The following is a 20,758-nucleotide window of genomic DNA, read 5'->3' as shown; positions in this document are numbered from 1 at the left end:
CGAGGCTCGCGGGGCCAGCGAAGGGAGCGGGCGGTGCCGCGCCCGTCTCCGCCCGGGGAGAGGCGCGGGAGGCGGCACCGGGAGGAGGCGGCCGGAACTGAGCTCGGGCGCTTCCGTCGCGCCCATGCGCTGCCGGCGGCCTCCGCGAGCAACAAAGGAGGGAGCCGGGGGGCCGCGGCCGGGCGGCCCCGGGGAGCCGCGGGGTGAGGAGCGGAGCGGTGGCGCCCCGGTGGGGCCCGGGCCTGGGCGCGGTGGAGCGGGGCGGGGGAGGCGGGAGCGGCGCGCTGCGGGCAGGAGGGGCCCCGCCGGAGGCCTGGGGCCGAGCGCGGCACCGGGAGGGCTGAGGGACGGGGGAGACGCCGCTGCGGCCGCTCACGGTGCCCGTGTTCGCAGGGCGGAGATGGGCTCGGCGTGACGGCGCCCTGGCAGCGGGGAGCGACCCGGGCGAGCAGCGCTGCGGCGGGGAAGGTGAGGGCGCGGGGTCCCGGGCTGGCTCGGCCGGTCCTGGCCGGGAGCGAAACTGACGGGGACCCCAGGGGAGGAGGGAGATCGCCGGTCTCTCAAGCCAGATGTGATTTTAGGCTTCTTTAGGAGCGAGACAGGCAGCCTGCGGCGGCAGGACAGCTGCAGGCGCCCCTGGCAGCGAGTCCCGCAGGGCTGTGTCCGAGGGGAGCTGTAGGTGTAGGGCAGAGGGCAGGTGATGACAGGTGTGCGGTGTCGGGAGCATCCCTGAGCCTGGGAGAGAGGAAACCGCGCAGAACACGGGAATGGTTGTGCTGTGAAGAGCTCGATAACTCTTATCTGTTAGTGCACTCCTGTCACAATGAGTGCTCTGCATGCTTGGTGTTGTATTTGTAAGCCTAAGTAAATGTTACAGTTGTGGTTTTTGGAAAAGGTCGTCCTCTTCAATACGTTAGAAGAATGGATGTAGGTGATGGGATAGCTGCTGTTTCCAAGTCGTGTAAACTAACAAATACTTCTGTATTCTTTTGTAGGTTTGTTGATTTTGATTTTATGTACTGAAAGCTGATCTTGACTCCTCCAAGATGGCATTTGTTTCAGCACAAGGGCCTACGGTGGTGGACCAAACCACTTTGATGAAAAAATACCTTCAGTTTGTGGCTGCTCTTACAGATGTCAATACACGTAAGAGACTTTTTTTTCTTGTAAATTGCTGCTCTTCATTAGTTAGTTTCACAAGTGTTGGCAGACTTGTTTGGACAGTTGATGGAAGAGACAGTGAAATCTGTCAAATTCACTTTGAAATCTGTTTGAGTTTTGATTTTTGAAGAAGCAAAATGATGAGAAACACTTACATGAGCCAAAGTGAGCGAGATGTGTGTGTGTGTGCGGTTGTGTGGTGGTTGTATGGGAGAACTGTGTGTATTATAATTGGGCAGTGATAGCTAAACTGATAAGATCTGATTGCTTCTTTGATCAATGAGTTTGTTGTTTTCCTTCGTGACCTAGTTTTGCACTCAAATTTTTCTGCTTAAATTTCCATTTTCAGCCGATGAAACCAAATTGAAAATGATGCAAGAAGTCAGTGAGAATTTTGAGGTAAATAAAAAGATAACCCCAAGCAACAAAACTCCCCTAACTTTCTGCAATGGCAGCCTTTCATGTGCTTAATGTATATTATCTGAATTTCTGATGTTATACAGTTAAAATATTAATAGTAGTGTATCCTGTGACTAATGATTTATATGGTTACAAGTCATTGATTCTAGGTTTGTATTTAGGAATTTACCAGGTTGTTGAAGAATTACATTTGGACTTAGTGAGCTTTCATTGCCAAATCTTTATTCATTAAACATTTAAATAAAAGTGAAGTAAGAAATTTTTCTTCTGTTTTTTGAATGCTATGAAATGCCTGTATTTAAGGCTTTCTTTTATTTAGTTCAAATGAGTATTGTGCTCTTGTGAAACAGAGGCCCTTCTGATTCCTCTGAGTATTCCATGGTGTGGAAGTAAGAGAGGAGTTGTCAGATGCAGAATCTGACATCAGCAGTGGAGATGTCTCCAGTGACATCTTTTGCATGGTGATGGACCATCTTTTTAGATGAGCAGCGGAGAAAATGTGAAACACAAGTTAACCTTGTGTTAGCAGAAATATTTTACTTTAGTTGAATACTTAGTTGTCATGTGCCTGTTCTGAAGTTATAGCAAACTAAAATAATTCTTGTGGAGTTTTTTATCTGCTTAAGCTATTTCTGAAACAATTTATCTGACTAAAGTAATAGTTTTAACTGCTTAGTCTGGTGACCTGTTAGAATTTGAAGACACAGTTGATTCTCTTTGCTCTTTCCCTCAGTAGGGAAAGACTTGTATTTATTTTGCTAATGTTCTCTTGGAACTCACGTGGTTCTGTAGTGTCAGCAGATACTTAGTCACTGAATCTATTCAAAATTCACTGAAAATGTTTAATAGTGGCTTTGATTGTAACTGAATGTAATCTGTGTGATGTCTGTAACTCCCTGTTTTTTGTTCTTAATTAGAATGTGACATCATCCCCTCAATATTCTACGTTCCTGGAACACATCATCCCTCGGTTTCTCACCTTTCTACAGGATGGGGAAGTTCAGTTTCTGCAGGAGAAGCCAGCACAGGTAAACTGTGTGGAGCATTTCCTGCCTTTTTGCTGTCCTTGATTAACCTAATGAAATGATTTAAGACTTGCTAAAAATAGATCTGTCATTTGGAGTGGAACTGAAAAAGTCCTGTTTCTAAATAAGTTACTTATAAACTTTGCTAATCTGGGCTTCTGTGAAAAAGGAGGAAAAGTAGGTGCAACAGAATTTGCTTTCTTATTGAAATACTGCACATTGTTACAAATTACTGATTTTACTGAAGGTTAGGAAAGAAAGGCAAGGGTTGAATCTTTGTCATTAAATACTTAAAATTGCATTCCTTAAAAAAGGTCTGATTTTCCAACTGTAGATTATTTAAATTTGCCTCATTCACATAGATGGGTAGCAGGAAGAGTTATGTCTTTGTATACAAGCTTATGTCTAGATGAAATAAAATGGCTTTTTTTTCATTTCAACATGCAGAATTATTAAGCTGAAAAAAATGCTGCAACTAATTGTTGGGTTTTGTGGGCTTTTTAAAAAGTTCTGTCATATCATTATTTTTCCTTTTTTTTTTTTTCTCTTTTTCTACAGCAACTCCGGAAGCTTGTGCTTGAAATAATTCACAGAATACCAACAAATGAACATCTTCGTCTTCATACCAAAAATATCCTGTCTGTGATGTTCAGATTTCTAGAGGTATTTTTTACTTCCTCTTAAAACTGCTTGAAATTTTCTGAAATATTTTCCTCTACTTTCTTCATCTCCAAACTTTGCTGGAGTAGCATTTTCAATAGCTGTGCTGCTGGAGCAGGAATGGAAAGACATTCTATTTAGGCTTCACCCATGCCTTCTCTTACCATCTACAGGTTTTTTGCATGTTCTCTTCTGCCCTTTACAAGCTTGGATTTTACGAATGCAGGGAGCTGTTCTCATGCTGGGCAGGATTTTCTGGCAGATAGCTGATTCTTGGGAGTTTGTTTTCTGTCTAGGAATTCACAGCACTCTCATTTGAAGCTCACATGGGGGTCTCTGTTTGAGGGGCAATGGGAGCAGACCTGATGGTACAGAGTGGTTGAAATGTTGGGTTTTACCCCCCAGGGATGGATTTAATTTCAGCCATACTCTGGGACTGCAGGGTATCCAAGGAAAGGCATCTTGCTCACACAAACCCATATTAATGGGGCACTTCAGACTGTTGAGAAGAGCATAATTTTTATAATTTTACAGGATTTTGAAGTACCCACTGAGTAGTAGGAGAATTCAGCAGTGAGCTCACTTAAAAGTTTTTTTTTTTTTTTTTCAGACAGAGAATGAGGAAAATGTACTGATCTGCTTAAGAATAATTATTGAATTGCACAAACAGTTCCGACCAGCAATCACTCAAGAAGTAAGTCATAACTCTTGTTACACAGTATAAAACTTGCTGCCATGCTCTTCAGAATTGCTGTTTTGTTCAAGTGGGTTGATTGGTTTGTTTTGCTGTTGTCCTTTTATGTTGTCTGACATGTTGTTGTAACCATGTGTTTAGTATTTTTCCCTTTTTTTTAATATTAAAGTGATTTTTTTAAAAAGAGAATTGCATAATGCTAGCACTCCTGGGGGAAAAAACCAAACTGTTAAACTTTAGTTGTACTTGGTTTAAATGTTCGTGGACAATATGAGCAGTCTAAGGAATAAAATTCCCACACAAAGGAAGAGAATTGATGCCCTTTTAGTTTGTAAAGGAAAATCCTGAAAAAGGAATTTACTCTGACTGACTTCCCCCTGCCTCCCCTCTTCTCTTCTGTGACTCATCAAGAGGAATTTGGAAGTTTGCGTTGTTATTCTCTTGCTTTTTGCCTTAATTTTCTCTTGGGAAGACTTAGTTGTTTCATAGTTATTATACCTAACAATACTTTATTGGAACTATGTAAAGATGATAAGTAGATCAGATTCTTTCCAAGTGAAATTTGAATTAATACTAACAAAGCAGAAGAAGGTAGGAGAACACTTTCAGATTATTTTCGGTTATCATGAAAAATGCGCTGTACTGAGTGGAGTTTTATATATTTGTACTGTTAATACAGAGATTCTAGAATTGTGGTTTTAAAATTCATTTAAAAAGTTTCTTTATGGTAACTGACTTCTTCCTTCCTAGATTCATCATTTTTTGGACTTTGTGAAACAGATTTACAAGGAACTTCCAAAAGTAGTGGTAAGCTTTTTATTTCTTAAATCACCCTTGCTATAGTCAGAAAACTAGCTTTTATTTCTCAATTTTATCTCTAAAAGATACTGACGTAATTATTTTGCATCTAGTGATGCAAAGCAAATATAGTTTTAGTGAATCCATTTATCAATACTATGTCTAAAAATTGAGACGTTTAGATTTTGCTTTGGAAACACCTTGTGTTTCTGGCACAGTGTTAGTGGTAGGAGAAGATGGAGGTGAGCTGGAGTTCTGCAGCAGGGGGAGTTTGGCTGCAGTGGTCTCCAGGTGCCCAAATGTGTCTGTTCATGAGGGAAGGGTGAGCTGGAGTTCTGCAGCAGGGGGAGGTTGGCTGCAGTGGTCTCCAGGTGCCCAAATGTGTCTGTTTTTGAGGGAATGGTGAGCTCGAGTTCTGCAGCAGGGGGAGGTTGGCTGCAGTGGTCTCCCAGTGCCCAAATGTGTCTGTTTTTGAGGGAAGGGTGAGCTGGAGTTCTGCAGCAGGGGGAGGTTGGCTGCAGTGGTCTCCAGGTGCCCAAATGTGCCTGTTTTTGAGGGAAGGGTGAGCTGGAGTTCTGCAGCAGGGGGAGGTTGGCTGCAGTGGTCTCCCAGTGCCCAAATGTGTCTGTTTTTGAGGGAATGGTGAGCTCGAGTTCTGCAGCAGGGGGAGGTTGGCTGCAGTGGTCTCCAGGTGCCCAAGTGTGTCTGGTTTTGAGGGAAGGGTGAGCTGGAGTTCTGCAGCAGGGGGAGGCTGGCTGCAGTGGTCTCCAGGTGCCCAAGTGTGTCTGTTCTTGAGGGAAGGGTGAGGTCCTGAAGGGAGGCTCCAGTCTGATCCTCCCTCCCTGATACAGAGTAACTCTTGGGATGTTTTCCTTTAGCTCCGCCTCGGCTGGGGGACCTTTTCCGCTCTGTGCAGGGCGGGAGGTTGCAGGGTGTGTGTCTGCCCTGGGGAAGATGCTGCAGTGCAAACATCACTGCAGAGAGGAGAAAATGCTCCAGGGGAGGGTTGTATGGAGAGTTCTGAGGAGATGGATGGCCTTTTGACTGTTACTGGCATTGTGATATTTTTCTTGTGCTCTTTGCTTGTAGAATCGGTACTTTGAGAACCCTCAGGTGATTCCAGAGAACACTGTTCCCACTCCTGAGATGGTTGGCATGATTACAACCATTGTGGTGAAGGTGAACCCTGAGCGAGAGGACAGTGAAACGAGGACAGTGAGTGTTGTGTTCTGACTGCTCTTAGCTGGGGGACTCTGTAGCACAGGACCACAGATCATAAGGCCAGGCAAAAATAACAGACTTTCTTTTTGCTTGTTTTTCCTATCAAAACTTTTCTGTAGAAGCTGATTGAAACTTTCCAGGTATTTTCTATGCAGCTGTAATTACAGGATTTTTTTAAATGTAATACCCAATGCTTTTTTGTTTTAAAAATGTTATTGTTAAATATAGTGCTACTAAAATGGGCAGTTTCTGTAAAAATGTGTTTTACATACTCTTTTGAATTAATAATTCGACTGTTTATAAAGCATGTATTCTTTCTTTCAGCATTCAATAATTCCCAGAGGATCTTTATCACTAAAAGTCTTGGCTGAGCTACCTATTATTGTTGTTCTCATGTATCAGGTTAGTACACTTCAGTATTTTGCATGTAAATACTTCATTATTGAATGGCTCATGTAACTTCTGTTGGCTATCATATTAGTAAAAATGAATGTGATATACTTTTGAAATTAAAATATCATCTAAAAATAAAGCTGGTGAGATGTCTTAATTTTTTTTGTGATTATCTCTCCAGTAATTTGACTGCAAGTGTGACTTGTGAATTTCTCTAATAATACTTTCTTTTTTTAAGCTCTACAAACTGAACATTCATAATGTAGTAGCTGAATTTGTGCCCTTGATTATGAACACTATTATAATACAAGTTTCAGCTCAAGCAAGGTAAGAGCATTTAACAGTATTTTGATGATATTTGAGATAAACTACTTAAACCTGTCACTCAGTATTGCTCAAAATATTTTTGTCTTCTATCTTGTGATTTTTTGATTCTAGTCTTATGCTTTTAATCTTAAAAGTAGCAATGATTATTTGACTAAAAATTACCAAGTTTCTGTAGGTGAAGTAATTGTCATTATATCTCATTGGTAAAGTCCATAGTTGTGCAGTAGGTGCCAGTTTATTTGATAATGAGTAAGTATAATAAAATTTATGATTTGATCATTTTTTTAAAATAGAGCTTCTGACAAAAATCCACATTGTCACAGACAGTGATGAAGACCCTGAGAGTGTGGACATTTGTTATTGTTTAATCTTCTTCCATGCCATCAGTGATGGATCTGTGCTCTTCAAGGTGTAGCTTACATGAAGCCTTGTGATGTTGCAGGGATAGGCGCTGCTTCTCCTGCCTCAGAGAGGGATGTTTCTGAAGAGCAGCAAGGGGTTCTGGTCAGGGCAGTGGGAGCAAGATCTCTGCCTCTCCCTGTCTGCCTGGATGACCTGGTTACGTGGTTGGAGCTTGAGAGAGACAGACAAGTCTGTGGGAGGGAATATTGCCTGGAGAAAAATTGGCCCCGGTTAGGGGAGCTGAGCCAAATGTGTGCTGCCTTGTATTGGCTTGGCTTTCTGTAGGAAGGTGCTGCTGGGAATTTGAATGGCAGAGGGCTTGTTGAAAATGGGCTCTTCCAGAGAGATTGTATTCTTTTAAGGAGCAAGAAATTCACTACAAGATGATGTAATTTGAAGCTTCACTGAATTTTCTGAGTGAAGGTACTGAAGGGGAGGAGCAAAATTGTAACCACTGTTCCCTTTAATTTCAGACAACATAAACTTTATAACAAGGAGTTGTATGCTGATTTCATCGCTGCTCAGATTAAAACATTGTCTTTTTTGGCTTACATTATCAGAATTTACCAGGTAGGATGAATTTTTAAAACTTTGGTACTTAATGCATCAGGTTTTGAGTTGCTTTATGGCAGGCAAGTGACCTGCATGACTGCAATGCATCAGGGGCTGGAGATGGGTGCATTTGTGTGGAATATCTGGAGGTGGAGCTGTACTTGGTTATCCTTTCAAAAGTATCCTCATGTGAATACAAAGTAAAAATATGCCATTCCCCCTCCCTGGGCATTTATGGAATGACTATTGTAGTTTAGTTTTAGGATTAGATTTTGCAAGAGAAACTAGTGAATTTTAGTGGAGTGCTATTTTGCAAATGTAACATAAATCCTAAGAATAGAACGTTGTAGTAGTTGTACTCACGTTACTCTTTTTTTTATTGAAGGAATTAGTGGCTAAATATTCTCAGCAAATGGTAAAAGGAATGTTGCAGCTACTTTCCAATTGTCCAGCTGAAACAGCACACCTCAGGAAGGAGCTCCTGATTGCTGCTAAGCACATCCTGACAACAGACCTGAGGAGCCGTATGTAGCACTCTCTACAAGTGTACCTGTAAACTGGGAAGATTTCTGCTATTGCTGTCAATTCTAGAAGCATATTACTTATTTGTATTGGACTATCACAAGGTGCCAGGCCAAACAGAATTGTTGTGCAGGGTTGCCCCATTTGTCATTTCCAGTAACTCATTAGTTATATACAAAAAGCTTTTCAAAGTTGTAAATAACCTGAGCACTTTTTTTCTCTTTGCAAATATAATTGGCTTTGACTGGGTACTGCAGTGTTACTCAAGGGGCAAGTGTCAGTGGAGTAGACAGTCACAAGAGATTGTTTAAAAACTTCCTTGTAAATGGCACTGCCTTTTAGAAGCTTCAGGAATTAATTTGTGGATAAAATCACTTTCTAACTTCAGATTTAAATACCGAAGTTAAGTGGTCTCATGCTTAACTATCTTATTTTGATTATTTCCTTTGCCAGTTGTTGTGTATGGCTTTTTAATTTTTCTGTTTTTTAAATTCTAGAGTTTATTCCATGCATGGACAAGCTGTTTGATGAATCTATACTGATTGGCTCTGGATACACTGCCCGGGAGACGCTGAGGTATGAGAAAGTTGAGAGTAATGATCTGAGTGCCTGCCAGGGCTGCTTGAAAATCATTAATATTTACAGCAGCTTCTGTATAGGGTCCTAAATCTTTGCTTCAAATAACCAATTTTACTAGATTGTTTTATTGGCAGAGCTTCTGCTGCTGTAATGGTGGCTTTTGTTTAACACTGATGGCACAGCATAGTAATGTGAGTGTCAGGGCAAAATAAGAAAAATGGGTGAATGAAGATGATTTCAGTTTTTTGAATTGTGGAGGACAACAAAAACAGGGAAAGCAACTCTGTATCTGCCCAATATTTCATGAAACACCCTAAGTCTTATATCCAGTGTAAAATCTGAATGAGATTTAAACTGTTTTGTCAATGAATGCTTTAAAACTTACTTGTTTGCAATGGAAGAAGTAAATGGAGAGAATACCTAACTTTCTGTGTCTTCAATAGTCTAAATTTTAGGTGAGCTTGCTGACCAAATTAGTATCTGAACTAGGAGAATTACTTCTTTTTCTTTAAGTATCAAGTGTACCTTACTGACAACATGTATTAGATTTAGAAGTATTTTCTCTGCTAGAATAATTTATGATTAATTATGAAACAGATTACTAGCACTGCTTAAAATGTGGCTAACATGCATGTTAACTGCATGTAGATGAAAATATGTGGTGGGGTGTTCTGCAGTGAAGGAAGAAAGATCAGAGAGGCAATACCAGAGTTGTGGGATAGATTGATGCATCATGGGTTAAATTGCACAGCTTAAAATTTCCTCATGTGACTGAAAAGGCCTTGTGAGCTCTGGGTTTGCATATGGAAATAGAAAACTTACATTGAGAAACTTGTAAGTACCTTCAGGCAGTATTTATTTGTTTAGTGAAATTAGGAAACTTTTTAGTTGTGCTCAGTGTGTTTTCCTCATTCCTTGTTTTGGCTGTAGACCCCTTGCATACAGCACCCTGGCAGACCTGGTCCATCACGTCCGGCAGCATTTGCCTCTCAATGACCTCTCCCTGGCTGTCCAGCTGTTTGCCAAGAACATTGATGATGAATCCTTGCCAAGCAGTATCCAGACCATGTCTTGCAAGCTCCTGCTAAATTTGGTAGACTGTATCCGGTCTAAAAGTGAACAGGAAAATGGAAATGGTAGAGACATCCTTATGAGAATGCTGGAGGTATTGATTTGTTTAAAGCATTTGATAATTGCTTGGATATCCTGTTTTGTAGTATGTTGTCAATCACATTTTACTTTCTCCTTTCTTCAGAAATGAGAATATGTAGGAGCAGCCTGTGTACTGTATTTCACTTCAGTGCTTCAGAGGAGGGCTCTTTAAATGCTCTGCAGCTGGGATAATATCTCAAGTGTAGTGGAGATGCTTTGTCAACTCAGCTTCATTCAGTGGGTAGTTTCAAAGCAGGAAATTGAATGCCTGTTTTAAGTAGCTTGGGTTTTTTTAAAAAATAATTTTATTTCTAATTTTAGTTATAATTTTTTTTGTTGTTGTGTAGGAATATGCAAGAATTGTATTTTTTAATGCCTTATGGTTATGGGTGTGCTTTTTGGTGTGGTTTCTTTTTTAAGCCCTGAAAGAGGATCTTCACATAGGTCCTTGGCATGGCACAATACAATCTGTACAATTAGAAATATCTGCTCTTTGAAGACCTAATGATCCTTTTTAAGAATCTTTATTAGGAGTTTTTTTTAATATTTTTGAGAATCAAGGGTGCACTACTTGTTTGAAGAAGGCAAACTAGTTTATTGATACACTTAAAAATGTTTGCTGTCATTTGAATGACTTCAAAAATAGCTGAAAGTTTTATTGATCTCACTATGCTGACTTGAAATACCTGTACTATTAAATTTAGGATGGTTTTTGAAGAAGCAACTTATTTCTTTTTCTTTCCCTCTCCTCTCTGCTGTTTGATCTGCCTCTCCTCCTTTGCCTTAGGTGTTTGTTCTGAAGTTCCACACCATAGCACGCTACCAGCTCTCTGTCATTTTTAAGAAGTGCAAGCCCCAGTCTGAGCTCGGGGCAGCTGAAGCCGCCTTACCTGGAGTGCCCACAGCAGCAAATGCAGCCCCTGTTCCTGTCCCATCTCCTGCCCCAGCCACTCCTGTGGCCCCTGCACCTGTACCTGTCTTTGAAAAACAAGGGGAGAAAGAAAAAGAAGACAAGCAGACATTTCAGGTCACGGATTGCCGGAGCTTAGTGAAAACTTTGGTCTGTGGGGTCAAGACGATCACGTGGGGCATCACCTCGTGCAAAGCTCCTGGTGGTAAAACTGCATACTTAATTGCATTTTTCTCTCATAATTCTACAGAAAAAGCCTCTCTAGAATGAAAGCAAATAGTATTTTTAATGCTGAACTATCTTCTTCTTCTTTCAGAAGCACAATTCATTCCTAATAAGCAGTTGCAACCTAAGGAGACTCAAATCTATATAAAACTGGTAAAATATGCAATGCAAGCATTAGATATTTATCAGGTATGTAACCTGCCCACATAGCACTTCTATTTGTACAGTTGCTGTATATTAGATCCTTTAATAAAGATTTGTCAGCTAAAACACAGATTATACATATAGTATATTTTCACTAAGTCTTTAATTGTGACCACAACTGTTGAGAAATGCTCAATATGAAGAATTAATTTAAAAAGTGAATTTCAACCTACTTAGTATTTACAAGCAACAGGTTTTTTTTTCAACAGCCATTTTTGTCTGTTCATGCAGGCAGGTCAGACTGGAAGTACTAGTCTTTCATGTAGTGAAGTAAGTCCATGGAAGAGATAGTTTAGCTAACAGTTGAAGCATTCACATGTCTGTGTTTGTCTTCTGTAGTTAGACAAAGTATTAATGAAATGTAAATGTGTTTGGTTGGGTATTAAGTAATTTGTAAGTACACTGATATTTCCTACTGTTGTTTTTCTCTATTTCTAACTTCCTAGTTTTAAAATATGTTCTGTAAACACTCAGTTTTAGTATTTTTAGTATTTTTGTCATGGTTGGCTCTTGTGCCCAACTTCTGCTTGTGTGGGGCATGCATGTAAAACCCATAAAGTCTTGGTTACTTTCAAAAGCTGTTTTAAGAATGATGGGGAATAAGCTACTCAAATTCTGTAAGCAGTGTATGTGTTTTCTCAATTGCTGTAGGTGCAAATAGCAGGAAATGGACAGACATATGTTCGAGTAGCAAACTGTCAGACAGTCAGGATGAAAGAGGAAAAGGAGGTTTTGGAGCATTTTGCTGGTGTGTTCACGATGATGAACCCTTTAACTTTTAAAGAAATCTTTCAAACTACTGTTCCTTACATGGTGGAGAGGATCTCTAAAAACTATGCTCTTCAGGTATGTTGCTGTTTACTTTTTAAATTGATAATGAACAGCATGTAGGAAAGAGCTTATGTCTTGAGGTACATATGACTGATGTAGAATTATAAATAATATTGAAATTAGCACGTGAGATTTGAAGCAGTCTCTATAAAGAATAGTCTATGAAAATAATTTAAAAATGGATTTTCAAAAAACCTTACCTAAGTGATTCAATACAAACACGAACAATTCAGTTTAGAAGATATGAATGGACTTCATTCTTGAAAAGTACTGAACTTTATGGACTTGTTTTGTTCAGCTTGTTGTGCTAATGTTCTGCTGTTTTACAGAATGCAAATCCTATAACATCCATTTAAAATTTAACCTGACACTTCAATATTAAGCTACATACATTGTTGTTTTCCTCTGAGGACAAACAGAATCACTTGGGTAGCAGTGGAGATGCGGAGAGAAATTTATTTTAAGGTTTTTTTTAATGGATAGTGCATTTATCCTTTTGTTCTTTTTATTACAGCTGTAATAAGTTCTTTGTGGTTTCCTTTTATAGATTGTTGCCAATTCTTTCTTGGCAAACCCTACTACCTCTGCTCTCTTTGCAACCATTTTGGTGGAGTATCTTCTGGATCGTCTGCCAGAAATGGGCTCTAATGTGGAACTCTCCAATCTGTATCTCAAGCTGTTCAAGTTAGTCTTTGGCTCAGTTTCACTATTTGCAGCTGAAAATGAACAAATGCTGAAGGTAAAGGTCATTTCTTTTAAAAATAAGTCTGCTTTAAAAACAGCACTCTTAAGAGTTTTGCACAGTAACATTTGAGAGTCATTTAATGTTTGAAGCACTATTTGTGACACATTTCCATTTTTTTCCAAATTCCAAGTACATTGTCTTGTTTATAAGAGATGCTTTCTGTGAATATTTTCTTTATATATGAAACTATGGAATGATGTACTAATTCTGAGTATAAATGGCTGATTCATGACTATGGTCTGTGATTGCCTTAAGCCCATGTAACTTCATGGTCAGGACATGCATAAAATCTTGCACATTTTCTCTTTGTTTCTGTATTAACTTAAGAATTTTGCTTGGATTGAAATCACTTTTTTGAGTGTTGGTGAATCTTGTTCACTCGTGTCATATTCAGTGACATGTACCTCTTGAGTTAGATTTTTCTATGCTCTTGGGAAGTCTGGGCTTAAGGAATGCTATTCTTTCTACTGACAACATATTATGTATTCCAAGGATCTATTTATGTTGATGAGATCATCTCATTATTCAGTGAATTTAGAAATGCTGAGCTTGTAGCAAGAGTGCACTTTCCTCATAAAAGCAGCAGCTGCCTGTATCTAGAAAAGACATTAAGAATTTAATGGAACACTGATTGTTCTCTCATACTTTCTCTTTGTTTTTCTTCCTTGTACTTTATACCAAACAAAATTTCTGATACAGGTAACTGTAGAACAGAGTGGGGATTACCAATTTCCCAGAATCTTTGAAAACTAACAGTAATAGAAAGCAATATTCATATAATCTTGCTATAATTCTTGCAGTTTGTCATCGGAATCAAGGTCATTTGGATTTTATAAGATGGTGATGAAGTTTAAAGAGTGTAATTTACTACCTTCACAGTTTCATGCTTCTGTTACTTTTTTTTGTTTCTGTAGGATGAATGGTAGGGGCCTTGGGCAGACAATGTAATTGAATGATGAAGGCTGTTTGCAGCATTTGCATAGCAATGTAGAAAGCTTTTTAGATGTTAATATCCAGACACGTTGCTGTTTGTCTCTAGTCCATGAGATTACTGGTATTCATCAACTATTTTTAATAAATCTTGTTAGGTGTTCATGTCCTCTGCTCTAGAAAGGCCACTAGTTCCATAGCCTCTTTTACTTGAGAGAGTTTGCTTTCAAAATTAAATTTTAGCATTAACAACTAATGATGAAATTAGATCAGGGGTAAATTAATATTGTTAAGTGTCCTCTCTTTTCATTCTGACACCTCTGATTTCTGCTCCCCATTCCCAAGTGCTTGAGAGGAAATATTTTTTCATTGTGTCAGATTTGCAGAATCTCACGCTGAACTCTTGTACAGTACGATGATGACAAAATTGGTATTTTATTAATCTTCAAGCTTTATTTTCTTTATAGCCACATTTGCACAAGATTGTGAACAGCTCTATGGAACTTGCACAGACTGCCAAAGAGCCCTATAACTATTTCCTGCTGCTCAGAGCACTGTTCAGATCTATTGGAGGAGGCAGTCATGATCTGTTATACCAAGAATTCTTGCCGCTGTTACCAAACTTACTGCAAGGTAGAACAACACCTTCTTTCCCTGCCCCAGCTTCTGATTTTTTTATGTGAATAGTGGTAATAAAGTTATGTTATGTAGTTGAAAACCTCTCAAAACTAAAGCCCTACCCCTGATAAGTAGCTTCTGATTTTGAGTTTAGTGATTGATTAAAATACATTGAATGTGCTTATTTTCATTTACTATCAGCTGCTTCAGGCTCCATAGTTTTGGCTGCTTCACAATTTCTGCTGCTTGTTTTTCTTCTTTTCATTGTGGGGCTGTTGGGGTTTTCTTGTTTGTTTCTTTTACTTTTTTGGGGTTTTTTGCAATGGGTAACTTTGTTTGCATAAAGCATTTGGGGAATAAGTGAGTAGGTGAGGCAATGCTGCCAGGCCACCACTGGTTTTGTGGGGAGAACATGGCAGCGAAGCTCAGGCTGTTCTGCAGTTGAGGGCATGTGTGTGCACCTGCAAGGGCATGATAAATAGAAATTCAAGTAGTGCCAGACTGCAAAAAGAAATGTAAATAACAATCAGTTTGATTAATTGAGCATTTATGCTTGCAAGAACTGTGTTCAGAAGTACTGAGGGTGAGCAAGGAAATTTGGAGAGCTACTTAAACCTAAGGACAAGCTAATCAGAGCTGTTCCAGGACTGTAGACTGGTTCAGAGCTACAGCTGTAGGGACAGTTTTTATTGTAGTTAGCAAATATATATGTTATCAATAAACCATTATGTAAAACTTATGCCAGTAGATTTTTGGAATATGTGAAATATTTATGGGGAGAAAAATCACTTGCGGAGTGTGCTTAGTCTGTATGGGGCAATTAATGCACTTGAACTCGCTGAATGTTTCTTTTCAGGATTCAAAATATTTTTTAAAAAGTTCTGTATGGGTTTATTTTTTATTGTTACAAGGCTGAGGTTTGAGTCAAATTATCTTTTTTTCTTTTCTATTTGCTGTATTCAAATGCTGCCTTGTTGATTCTAATATTAAACTTTAAAGTATGTATAGATGCCTTTTCTTCTATATGTGTATACATAAAAAAGCATTCACTGCTTGACATCCTTAGATGTAAGTTAGAATAATGAATGGTAATAATATTTTGTAAATCCATTATTTACAGAGCTGTAAGCTCTACAGTGTTTAGATACATCAGATTCTCTTGAACTGAGGAAATAGCAATTTTGAACAGTAAACTGTGGACTTTTTTCCTGTGAGTGTATAACTTATCCATAACTTTCAGGACTTAATATGTTGCAAAGTGGCCTTCACAAACAGCACATGAAAGACTTGTTTGTGGAGCTCTGCCTCACTGTGCCCGTTCGTCTGAGCTCGCTGCTGCCTTATCTGCCAATGCTCATGGACCCCTTGGTGTCAGCCCTCAATGGATCCCAGACCCTGGTTAGCCAGGGCTTAAGAACTCTGGAATTGTGTGTGGATAACTTGCAGCCTGACTTTCTGTATGACCACATTCAGCCGGTTCGAGCTGAGCTCATGCAGGTAAATGTGTTGTTTCCTGTTAGACCACAAGAGGTCACTGATCTGCTGAATAACATCAGAAATTTGTGTGAAGCTTTGGTTACAAAAACTTGAAAAATCTGTCATGAGACCCGTACCAGTCTGATGTGAGTGTAGAAGGATAGTTGATGTTGTGCTGTTAAGCTGAAAACTCTGAAAACTTAAAAGGGAATGAATTGTTTCTCCTATATACTTTGTTAAATGGTTGCATTCTATTTACTTTTTTTGCTTCTGTATTTCAAAACCAGCTCTGAGCTTAACTCAGTTTAGCCTTAATTGGCCTGCTTTTTTAATTAACAATGTTGTTTAATATTCATCATAAACATGAAACTACACTCCAAGATAGCAAAGATTTTCTAGCTGATCACAGTAATCTAATCTAAAACTGCATTTAAGACAACCTTGTTACAAAGCACTTGGGCTGTTGTGAACTGAGACTGCTGATATTCAACTTTGATAAGAAACTTATGCAGGGTCAGTGACCCAAATACAAGAATAAAGTGTTTTCCATTACTTTTTTTTTTACATTACAACTTGAAAAATGTTGGAGTAAGATTTTTTTTTTTTTGACATGAACAATGTTGAGGTAAGCCTGGCCTGCCCATGTACCTTAAACCCCCAGGCTTTGTGGAGAACCCTGCGCAATCCTGCTGACAGCATCTCCCACGTGGCTTATCGTGTGCTTGGGAAGTTTGGTGGAAGTAACAGGAAGATGTTGAAGGAATCACAGAAACTACAATATGTGGTCACAGAAATCCAAGGACCCAGTATCACAATTGAATTTTCAGACTGTAAAGCATCCATTCAGCTCCCAATGGAAAAGGTAAGGGCTTAAGTTACTTTCAGTGTTGAGAAACTGACTTAAAAAGTATCTGTCTGGAAGTTCTTTCTTGATTTCTTCTATAAACTGTGTAAGATTTCACCCCCAAAATAACAGATGTAGGCATGCTGTACTGCTCTTACAAAGTGATTGCAGTATGGACTAAACTGCCCCAAACAAATGTTTTCACAGAATGGGTAAGGTTGGAACTTCTGGTATATTGCTTAGGTTAGGAGCAGGATCCTCATGGAAAAGTCCCTGTTTGTTTTTTGAAATGTATCAAAACTTTACTGTAGAAATTCTTCAGTGGTGATTGTTCTCATGACTCCAGTGATTTGGTTTTGTTTGCTGTCTCTAGAAGCACTTTGTACTGTACTGGCTTTCATCTGGCAGTCACGGTGTATCACAAGTGCTTGGTTCTCACTAATTACAGCAATCTAATATCTGAGAGCGAAGCTGGATTCTGAGATAATTTGGTCTGTAGAGTTTTAATACTTACCTTTTCAATTAGACTTTCATAAGTAGATACCATCTGAATGTAGTAAGCAATTTTCTTCACAGGCAGCTGGCTCTCTGGCTCCATCCAGTCAACAAGCTTAAAAATAGCTTGGAAAAGTGATTCTTAAAATGCAGATTTACTGATTTCTCCACTGTACTGAAGCTGATGAATTGAATACATATAAATACTGTAGTTGCTGACATTTACCTGTCCTGCTAGGTTTAATTCAAACTAAATTTTCCGAAGGATTTTAGCATCTAACATTGATATGGAGCAATCTGCAGTTGCTCAGTGTTGACCATGAAAGTGTTATCTGCTGAAGACTTTGTATCTATGAAAAGGAAATGTCAAAGTACAAAGAAAAAAAAAGGTGGAATAAATTGAAAACAAGAAATCCTTGTTTTCTTTTAGTGCCCTGGTAGACTTTTGTGGTCTGTTCAAAACTTATTTTTCTTTTCATTGAGATGCTGTGATAAAATCTTGGGATGATAAGTTAAGTAAGTGGAAATACCAAGGAAAGAAAATGCCCAGTTTGTAGCAGGGGCTTTTTCTGCATAAACTTATTAAACATGGATGGTTAGATTTTACTTGCAATTGATAATTTCTTTTTTCATGCATTCCAGAACAATTTTTACTTTTTTTTTACTTAATGCCCATCTCGTTTATCTTCCTGTCTTTTGTGGAGAAGGATAGAAATTAGGCAGTTGTGCTTTTATGTATTATCTCTACATATAAGCACAAAATAGAAATTTCCCAAAGAGATGTAATCCCCCTTTTTAATCATCCTCATGTCTTAAAAGATTGATTTGAATTATTCTCAAATGTATTAAATCTTGCAAAGGAAGAGTACTATTTCCATTAAATAACTGGTGTTCAGAAGTTGCTTACAGGGACGTTTCGTCATGCATGGAAAGGTACCTTTCATACATGGATATAAATGCATTATATACTTGCAGTATAAAGGGATTTGATGCAACGATTATTGCTGAAGGGAAGACAAGGAAATTTTGTTTTTGGGAAAGGGGAGGGACATAGTGAAGGTTTATTTCACTCATAGCTTGAAATGCTTTCTGACCATGGAGGTAAATGTATCTGCCATGGAAAAATCTATATATGTTTCATATGTACAAAAGCTCAGAAAATAGCATGGTGTTTTCAAGCCACGCTCTCAGGCCCTCTCTGCATTTCCTAACTTGCACACTCCAAACTGTGCCTACTTTGAAAGCTACTTTTAATATATATTAATGATCCCATTCCCTTGATTAATGACCTTATGGTAAATGCCAAGAGTAAGAAGTGTGGGGGTTCTCTTGTTCCATTGCAGGCAATCGAGACGGCCCTGGACTGTCTGAAGAGCGCCAACACGGAGCCCTATTACCGCAGGCAGGCCTGGGAGGTCATCAAGTGCTTCCTGGTGGCCATGATGAGCCTGGATGATAACAAACACGCATTGTACCAGCTCCTTGCACACCCCAAGTATGACAATTCTTTAAACGTAAATGTGTATGTAAAATTTATGGTGTCTTTGGAGCAATCTAGTTTAGAGACAGTGATTAGTCTGTGCAATTCATGGGGTTTTTGGCTGCTGGTGAAAAGGAGTTTTGTTAGCATGTTTTTTAATGCCAGTGACATGTTAATGTTTCATAGTTTAATTTTCTTCCCCTAATTACAATCCTGTGTATAATCTATTACATATGATCAATATGATTAATTTTAGTTTCATTTATTTAAATAATTGGAATATTCTGGTGCTTAATTGTATTTTAGAGATTAATTTAGATTGTGACATTTTGTATGTACATCTAAGCTTTTACTAAAGTGAAAGACAAAATTCAGTTTCATTTAGTGACTAAGCTATAGCATAGTCACGCGCAGCCTCTGTTTATCTTGGTGTGGGAGCCTTTTATTAGAGCTTTTCTTACATGTTTTGCAATTTTAGTAATTGATATTTCACGAGTTTATTGCTTTTAGACAACCTTAACATCTTTGCCCAAGAAGTGTGGGCTGACTTTGACTCTTGCAATGTAGTAAATGTACCTAAAGAGCATAGTAGCTTTCACAGTTTGGGCTTGTTAGACTTGACATAAATATAGCTTTGCAATGAATAAGTTTTGTTGGGCAGCGATTTGATAAAAAATGTTTCAATCATTCAAGATTAAAATCAAATGACATTTTAAAAAAGGCAACAATGTCAAAATATTGAAAATGACATTCTGTAATTGAGTTGCAGTGTGATGCCTGTATACCTATTATTGTATATACGTGGCTTCTTCTGAACCACTGGCTTTAAATGTTCCTGATGAAATTGAGCTACCACTGGCTTTAAATGTTCCTGATGAAATTGGGCTATCCATCATGCTGGAGAACAGTGGCTGACAAAATTAGTTCATGCTGAGCAGACTGGTCTAACTCTATCAAAATGAGGGCAAAACAGGAGGTAGAGTAGGAGTTGGACATGGAGAGCAAACTTTGAATGAACTTTGAGCTGGGGGGTCCTGCAGTTCAGGGTTCTGTTGAACACAACCGTGTGTTCCAGCTTCACAGAGAAGTCCATCCCCAGCGTGATCATCTCGCACCGCTACAAGGCCCAGGACACGCCGGCCCGCAAGACCTTCGAGCAGGCCCTGACCGGGGCCTTCATGTCGGCCGTCATCAAGGACCTGCGGCCTAGCGCCCTGCCCTTCGTGGCCAGCCTCATCCGCCACTACACCATGGTGGCCGTGGCTCAGCAGTGCGGTGAGTGAGGGCACACAGCTCTGGGAGTGCAGGGGAGCTGGGCACAGCTCAGTGCTTGTACACAGTGCAGTGAGTGAGGGCACACAGCTCTGGGAGTGCAGGGCAGCTGGGCACAGCTCAGTGCTTGTACACACAGTGCAGTGAGTGAGGGAACACAGCTCTGGGAGTGCAGGGCAGCTGGGCACAGCTCAGTGCTTGTACACACAGTGCAGTGAGTGAGGGAACACAGCTCTGGGGCTCCAGGGAAGCTGGGCACAGCTCAGTGCTTGTACACACAGTGCAGTGAGTGAGGGCACACAGCTCTGGGAGTGCAGGGCAGCTGGGCACAGCTCAGTGCTGTTACACACAGTGCAGTGAGCGAGGGCACACAGCTCTGGGAGTGCAGGGGAGCTGGGCACAGCTCAGTGCTGTTACACACAGTGCAGTGAGTGAGGGAACACAGCTCTGGGGCTCCAGGGCAGCTGGGCACAGCTCAGTGCTTTTACACACTAAAATCACAATATTGCACTTGCTTCTGGATAGCTGCACTGGATTTTTGTTTGACGGTAGAATTATGTTTTAATTCTTTAGAGCAGTGGGAATTATTAAACAAATTTTAGAAAGCAATCAGTCACCTAATAATGCTCTGTAAATGCTACAGCAGTGAAATAACTGCAGCATGGAACAGCTTATACAGTTCCAGAGCATTTGTGTAACTTAATACAGTACTATTTGCAGATGGTCTTTAATTAGTTTGTTTCCAGTTGTGGTTTTGAAGGACCTTGAGGGGAACTAAGTAAATGTTGGAGCATTGCAGTGTCTTATATCCAAGAAGAAAAC

General features: G+C 39.6%; 1 protein-coding gene across 3 annotated transcripts in view; it reads left to right on the top strand.

Moving 5' to 3' along the window:
- The first annotated feature begins 52 nt into the window (after positions 1 to 52).
- TRRAP (transformation/transcription domain associated protein) overlaps positions 53 to 20,758 on the top strand; it is a 75,963-nt gene continuing 55,257 nt past the window's right edge. Inside the window, exons 1-24 of one of the 3 annotated variants that reach the window (XM_071444038.1) lie at positions 53 to 203; positions 394 to 468; positions 996 to 1,146; positions 1,511 to 1,560; positions 2,499 to 2,609; positions 3,165 to 3,269; positions 3,877 to 3,960; positions 4,711 to 4,767; positions 5,848 to 5,973; positions 6,304 to 6,381; positions 6,611 to 6,699; positions 7,575 to 7,671; positions 8,039 to 8,177; positions 8,673 to 8,751; positions 9,685 to 9,919; positions 10,694 to 11,021; positions 11,133 to 11,230; positions 11,897 to 12,091; positions 12,624 to 12,815; positions 14,219 to 14,384; positions 15,610 to 15,866; positions 16,507 to 16,707; positions 18,528 to 18,679; positions 19,740 to 19,939. In XM_071444038.1, the coding sequence (XP_071300139.1) occupies positions 1,047 to 1,146; positions 1,511 to 1,560; positions 2,499 to 2,609; positions 3,165 to 3,269; positions 3,877 to 3,960; positions 4,711 to 4,767; positions 5,848 to 5,973; positions 6,304 to 6,381; positions 6,611 to 6,699; positions 7,575 to 7,671; positions 8,039 to 8,177; positions 8,673 to 8,751; positions 9,685 to 9,919; positions 10,694 to 11,021; positions 11,133 to 11,230; positions 11,897 to 12,091; positions 12,624 to 12,815; positions 14,219 to 14,384; positions 15,610 to 15,866; positions 16,507 to 16,707; positions 18,528 to 18,679; positions 19,740 to 19,939 (3,139 nt within the window). In that variant the 5' untranslated portion in view covers positions 53 to 203; positions 394 to 468; positions 996 to 1,046. Of the gene's footprint in view, positions 204 to 393; positions 469 to 995; positions 1,147 to 1,510; positions 1,561 to 2,498; positions 2,610 to 3,164; positions 3,270 to 3,876; positions 3,961 to 4,710; positions 4,768 to 5,847; positions 5,974 to 6,303; positions 6,382 to 6,610; positions 6,700 to 7,574; positions 7,672 to 8,038; positions 8,178 to 8,672; positions 8,752 to 9,684; positions 9,920 to 10,693; positions 11,022 to 11,132; positions 11,231 to 11,896; positions 12,092 to 12,623; positions 12,816 to 14,218; positions 14,385 to 15,609; positions 15,867 to 16,506; positions 16,708 to 18,527; positions 18,707 to 19,739; positions 19,940 to 20,758 lie in introns of all 3 variants that reach the window. The other 2 variants (XM_071444036.1, XM_071444037.1) reach the window with 2 other exon arrangements.

Source organism: Agelaius tricolor, unplaced genomic scaffold (genome assembly GCF_023055355.1).
Source record: "Agelaius tricolor isolate 1412-34295 unplaced genomic scaffold, bAgeTri1.0.p SCAF_19, whole genome shotgun sequence".
In the NCBI taxonomy this organism is placed as follows: Eukaryota; Metazoa; Chordata; class Aves; order Passeriformes; family Icteridae; genus Agelaius; species Agelaius tricolor.
This window is presented reverse-complemented; position numbering and strand designations above follow the sequence as displayed.